This window comes from Cebus imitator, unplaced genomic scaffold, assembly GCF_001604975.1.
Source record: "Cebus imitator isolate Cc_AM_T3 unplaced genomic scaffold, Cebus_imitator-1.0 Scaffold446, whole genome shotgun sequence".
NCBI lineage: Eukaryota > Metazoa > Chordata > Mammalia > Primates > Cebidae > Cebus > Cebus imitator.
In genome coordinates, this window is record NW_016107761.1 from 519,915 (window position 1) to 526,646 (window position 6,732).

The following is a 6,732-nucleotide window of genomic DNA, read 5'->3' on the forward strand; positions in this document are numbered from 1 at the left end:
TGAGACAGGAGAATTGCCTGAACCCAGGAGGCGGAGGTTGCAGTGAGCCGAGATCGCGCCATTGCACTCCAGCCTGGGTAACAAGAGCGAAACTCCGTCTCAAATAAATAAATAAATAAATAAATAAATAAATAAATAAATAAAATAGAGGTTTGGGGGCCTCTCCCATCCTGCTTCACCTCCATTCGAAGATCTCTCAGGTCCTGACTCCCTATCCCCTGCCACTGTAAAACACCATGTCCTTCCCTCCTATTGGCTGGTCCCCTTTCTTGGCTTCTCTATGACTCAAAGTGATCTCAGATGCCCCCCAGCCCCCTTTCCTGCCGTGGCAAGGAAGCATTTGGGCAGGGCAGATCTGGGTGCTACCATGAGCCACCCTCAAACTCACAGCCCTGTTTGCTAAATGCTGGTGATTTCCACCACCCAGTTAGTAAGCAGCATCTCCCACCACTTCCTGGTCAGAGCCAGCACAAGGAGCCCAGAGGGGTGGCTGACCTCACACTTGTAACACTTCATGTGGAAGTTCTTGTCCAGGGCGACCACTCGCACGGTCTCATCTTTGCCAGGCTCAGGCATGATGGGCTCTGAGCAGACGGAGCACCTCGGGGCGTACTGCCTGGGAGGGGCAGAAATGGCCGGCAGTTAGCTCAGGGGGGCCAGGGCTTTCAAACCCTGTGTGCGCAAGCAGAACCCAGGTTGTGCAGCAAAGAAGGGACTCCTCTGCCCTGCATCTCTAGGTGGAGGAAGCTCACTAGAAGGGCCTAAGACTGAGCCACCATATCTGGCCCTCGTCAAAGGGAATTTCTTGCCTCACCAGTCACTCTTCCAAAGCAAGGGAGAGTCACTCTCCCACACACCAGCCAGGGTCCATCCTTACTGTCCCATTCACACTGCAGCTTCTGCAGAAAGCCAGCCCTGAAGCACCCGTCCCATCCCATCCTGGTTCCCTGACCCTTGCCTTCCACCAGTCCTCCGACCCCACGCACCACTGCCTCTGCCCCGACTGCCTGGCAGTGTGGAGCGATGTGAGTCATGGCCACCCCCGGAATCCTGAAAGTGTTTCCCCCAAACACCCCTCAGAGGTGGGGGTCAGACTGTGCACAGTTCCCACAGCTGCACTGAGGTTCTGCGGATCAGCCTGACAAAGGAGCCACCTTCTAAACACTGTTTCTGTGGAGAAACCAGTATTCCCAATAGCTGATCTCCAAAAGAACTTTTAGAACCCAGCCTGTGTGTGAAATGAAGTCACTCTAGCCCACTTCACTAAAAGCTGACATACACCCAAAATAGGCCTCAGTGCATCAAAGGGTGAGGGAGGGACTAGCCACTCCATGCCTAGGCCTAAAGCCCCTGGACAGCTACATCCAGATGACTTGGTCCCTGCTGTCTACAGATAGGACATGGGACCAGAAAGCAAGACCAGGGGTTTGGGCTGTCCTGAGGCCAGGGTAGCAAGCGGCCTGACTACCAGACCAGGTGTGGCCGGAGCCCAGAAGGCAGGTCCTCACTTGTGGTAGTCGGGGACACAGTGGGGCCGGTTGGCCTGGTCCACGATGAAGGAGGTGCCCTCCAGGGGGCGGGCGCAGATCACACAGGTGAAGCACTGCGGGTGGTAGGCTTTGCCTGTGGCCCTCAGCATGCGGTCGGTGATGGGCTGCCCACAGGTGTTGCATTTCTCCAGGGTGTCCTGAGGAGGCAGCACGAGGAGGTTGGCTAGGAACCAGCACCCCACAGCCGGCTTCCAGCGCCCGACTGCCCAGCACAGCCCGACTCACAGTGTAGCAGCCCTCGCAGTACGGTGCCCCCTCCAGGCTGTAGAACTGTTGGCCCTGGAGCTGCTGGGCGCACTGGTGGCAGGTGAAGCAGGCGATGTGGAACAGCTGCCCCAGGGCACGGACGGCTGGCTGAGCCCGGGCCAGGGGCTGATGGCATCGGCCACAGAGTTCTGGGAAGGCCAGAGAAGATGGCAATAAATAAAAGGAAGTATGAAGGGCTGCGAGGGATCAGCCAGCTCAGATGGGGAGGGGAGCCACAGCCCTGGCCCCCACCGGGATGTGGGGCAGGGTGGGGGTGACCTGGTGGGGGGGGGCTCACCATTGGCGGCCACCGTCTGCCTCTGAGGATGCTCCATGTCCTGCATTAGCTGCTGAGTCAGCTGCTCCAGCTCCTCCACCTCCTTCAGAGTCAGGGGCCCTGGGGCCCCCGGGGAACGCACCTGCAATCCCAACACTTTCTTCACACTCTCAAGGGCCACTGCCTCCCAGAACTCCCCAGGCCAGCCTACCCGGCTTCTTCCGAGGAGGTCTTAACTCCCAGCTCGTGTCCCAGATGCTCAGGCTAGACCCTGAAAGCTTCTGCTTTGTCCCCCCACCCCCCCTACCCCCAGCACCACACAAATAACAGGGGAAGGGGATCTAAGCCTGTATCTCGTCCAGCAAGACATTTCCACCCGCTTTGCCCAAACCCCCTGAGCAGTCACAGACAGGCCAGAATAACTGAGCGGACGGAGGCCACGCACACAGCAGCTCGGGTCACTGAAGCACCAGACACTCCAGGGCCACGCATCACTCCACAGAGCATGCTCAGACATCGCCCCATGGAACAGGGGCACGCAATGGTGTGCACGCACGCACACACACACCTACCCGGCCTGCCTGCTGCTGAGCAGCCCCTGTCAGCGTGAGGATACAACACAGGCAGGAATTGTAGGTTAAACCCCCAGAGCTGTCTGCAGGAGCCCAGCCCCACCCCCACACAGAGACTCCATTCCTCAAGCGAGGGGCTTCTGGACTAGCTCACTCAGGTCCTTCCCCAGCAGCCTCAGAGAAGGTCCAAAGGCCACCCCCTACACCAGCCCAACCTCCCATTTGGGGATCCCGGGGACCGGGGTGGGGGATGGATGTTAAGGACAGCGCTGCCAGTAACCCTGAGAACTCCGGGAGGGGCTGTCTGCCCTGCACCAGCCCTGCCAGGAGACGATCCCACAGAAGCACGTGCATGGGTGGGTCTTTTCTATGTCTGGAAAAGCCTACCCAGGACTGCAGCCCCATCCCTGAGTGTGCTACCTGCAGATGCCTTCATTCCCATAACACCTGGAACCTCCACAGCCCCCCTGCTACCTCCTCCCACAGCCCCTCTCCCCTCAGCCCTGGCAGCCCAGCTTGTCCTTCAGAAGCAAAGAATCCTCATCTGCATCACCTCCCATGGGCATCCCTGTTCATCAGGACACTCTGTCCAGCACTGTCCCCTCTGCCAGCCTGCACCAATGCCAAACTTCCCTCCATCTCAGTCACCTTCCATCATGGGACACCCTTGACCTCACATTTACCTCCAAGTCCCTTGCCAGCCATCATCGGCCTCTCCTCTTCCCCATTCACATCTACTGTGTGAACCCAGAAAAGTTTTAGTTCCCCCACCCCCAACCCACTCCTGGACTTTGTCCTCCATGCTCCAGCCTGGCCCCTTGACCATCTACTCCTGCAAGGCTCACTGTCACTCCAGGAACCTGCAGCCACCCACAGCTATCTGGCCCAGTCTCCAACCCCAAGTCACACCACCACCCGCTTCCTGTTTCTGCTTCCAAGCTGCAGAAATCAGTGGAGAGATGGCTGAACACTGCAGAGTGAGCTCACAACACTGCAGAGCCCTTGAGCCCTCCAGCCCTGCCTTCCCCACCGCAGCTGTTCCAGACCTCTCCTTCTCCTGAGCCCCCACCTGCTTCACCCCCTCAATTGCACCGTGACCTCAACTCGCACATGGCTGAGAACATGGAAGCCAGCCAGCTTAAGCTCCCTCATTGTCCTTCCCCTCCACACTGCAGCCACCCTGTCCTTGCTGTCTGGGATGCGTCTAGGGGGAGGGGACATCACCAAGATCTCCTCCAGGGCCTGAAGCAACTTGCCCCTCCTCTCCCACAACACTCACCCTCCATCAGCTGCTTCCCTGGGTTACACAAGTACCTGAGCCTTCTCCCCCAACCTGAGAAAACCACAAACACACCACAGACTCACACTCACATCCTCACACATACGTACCCCCACACACCACTCACATGCACACACACATAACCACATCACACACATACACTCAAATACCACACCCCTCATACATTCACATCCACACATATATACCACACACACACATCACTCACATGCACACTCACACTCAGATATAACACACCAGGCCAGGTGCGGTGGCTCACGCCTGTAATCCCAGCACTTTGGGAGGCTGAGGCGAGCAGATCACTTGAGGTCAGGAGTTCGAGACCAGCCTGGCCAACATGGTGAAACCCTGTCTGCACTAAAAATACAAAAATTAGCCAGGCATGGTGGCAAGTGCCCATAATCTCAGCTACTCAGGAGGCTGAGGCAGGAGAATTGCTGGAGCCCAGGAGACGGAGGCTGCAGTGAGCCAAGATCATACCACTGCACTCCAGCCTGGGCGACAGCCTACACTCTGTCGAACAAAAACAAAAACAAAAACAAAAAAATACCACACACTCACACACATTATTCACATATATATACATATACACACACCACTTGTGTGGATATGTGTGAAAGTGTGTTTGTGCACCACATTCGCTTGTGCACATACTTTCACACATATACACACAACCACACACCATACACATCACAGACACACCTCTCATACACACACCTTCACACTCACACATGCACATACTCACATACACATACTTTCACACATATAATCACACCACACATCACACAACCACTCATACATTCATGCTCACACATCCACATACATACACTCACCTACACATATGCCATACCCACACCCACACACTAACACACACACATCACACACACACACACACACACACCACACTCACACCACTGACACAGTCCTCTCCTTCCTCCTTTTCCCTGCCAATCTTTAAGACCAGGGTCCACCAACAGCCACACTTCTCCCCACCCACTCATCCTCCGCTCCTCACACTGTGTTCCCACCACAGGGCACAAACGGGCCATCCCAAGACTGTTGCCAATTTCCCAACAGTCTAATCTCTAGCCTTGAGTCCTCACTCCCTCCAACACCCCCGCTCAAGAGCTCAGCTCTCTTCTCCAAGTGCGCCCGGACTCTTCTTCCTGCACCTCCCAGTCCCTGCTCCCTGCACTCCCTGGGAAGCTCCTCAGCTCTGACCCTGACCCTTCGGTGTCAGTGTCACTGCGCCCCATCACCACGCCAGACATCCCTGGCCCTCTCTTGAAACCTGGCCCTGCATTTCTAACTGAATGACGGCCCCAGCTGAAAGTCCTCTTGGGACCTGTTGCTCAACCATATGACAGCTGGACCCCACCTCTTCCCGTCAAAGAATTTCCCCTTCTGGACTTCTCTATTTTGTCAGCAATACTATCGTCCACCCATACCCCCAATCTCCAAATCACCCTGAAGATTTTTTTTGCCTCTTCCCCACAGCCTTGTCTTCCAATTGCTCATCGCTTGCTAAGTCTCCGAGGCTCTGCCTTCCCAACAGCTCTGGCACACAGTGCTCACATGCGGGGCTGATTTTTCATTGCAACTAATGTTACTATTGCCCAAGAGTGAACACACACACAGCACTGACCTCCCTCGAATACACCTCCCTGCTGGTGAAACTTTCCAGAAAGCTTCCAAAGACACTGCTTTCACCAGCCCTCCTGACCCACCCCACACCTACTCAAAAATCAGGAAAGACTCTCCAGTGCTCAAGAGCTCCTTGGTGAGCCACTTCACCTCCTACTCCCTCCAGGCCCATTTGCCTCTCCAAGTAGAATTCTATCATTTTCCCACAGGAACCTTCCACTTTCTGTTCTCCAAACATCCCTTTCCTCTCTGAATTCTTAAGTCCTGCCTATCCTTCGAAGCCTTTCCTAACTTGCCAGGCCCCGAGTTGACTCCTGGGTCTGAGTGTCGGGAGTCCCTGCAAAGCTCGCTGGCCCCTGGCATTTTTTCCTATGCTGTGTCTGAGGGTACGCAGACATCCACACTATCAGTATGGATGCTTGGACTGGATGACCATCAGAGTCATCTTAGTCACCAGAAATTGGATGATCTTACCTCCTGAACTACAAGGCAATAACCATTGTGTAATTACAGCTTTTCTATTTTGAGTATTTACGTGCTAGATACAGAACCCAACACTCTCTAGGTATTAGCTCACCTAATCTTCACAACCACTATATGGAGTAGATAATGTTAAAGATGGAGAAACTCAGCCTCAGGGTTCACCTAACTTGCCCAGTCTAAGGACTTGGGAGGAGAAGCTGAGCCAGGAATTCCATCCTAGGTCCATTTGGCACCTGAAGGCTGAGCTTTTTGCAGAGATCTCTTCCCTCTTGTGTCCCAGTCTCCTGGGCACAGAGCACAGTGCCTGGCACTTGGTGGATGCTGGCTCAGCCCATGTTTACTGGGGCTGACTTATCTCCAAGCCCTCGGGCAGAAAGAGTGCTCAGAGGAGCAGGGAGATTAACACAAGAACCAAGAATGGGAAAAACCGCCGGGCGCGGTGGCTCAAGCCTGTAATCCCAGCACTTTGGGAGGCCGAGGTGGGTGGATCACGAGGTCAAGAGATCGAGACCATCCTGGTCAACACAGTGAAACCCCGTCTCTACTAAAAATACAAAAACATTAGCTGGGCATGGTGGTGAGTGCCTGTAATCCCAGCTACTCAGGAGGCTGAGGCAGGAGAATTGCCTGAACCCAGGAGGTGGAGGTTGCCGTGAGCCGAGA

The 6,732-nt window shown here is 55.2% G+C and overlaps 1 protein-coding gene across 3 annotated transcripts in view; it reads right to left on the reverse strand.

The window, feature by feature from the left end:
- The window catches only part of ZYX (zyxin), a 10,398-nt gene that overhangs the window by 1,035 nt on the left and 2,631 nt on the right, over positions 1-6,732 (reverse strand). For all 3 annotated transcript variants that reach the window (XM_017511296.2, XM_017511295.2, XM_017511294.2), the window contains 4 exons: positions 2,095-2,215; positions 1,776-1,945; positions 1,509-1,687; positions 496-616 (listed from right to left, as the gene is read on the reverse strand). In XM_017511296.2, coding sequence (XP_017366785.1) covers positions 496-616; positions 1,509-1,687; positions 1,776-1,945; positions 2,095-2,215 — 591 coding nt within the window. The remainder of the gene's footprint in view (positions 1-495; positions 617-1,508; positions 1,688-1,775; positions 1,946-2,094; positions 2,216-6,732) is intronic.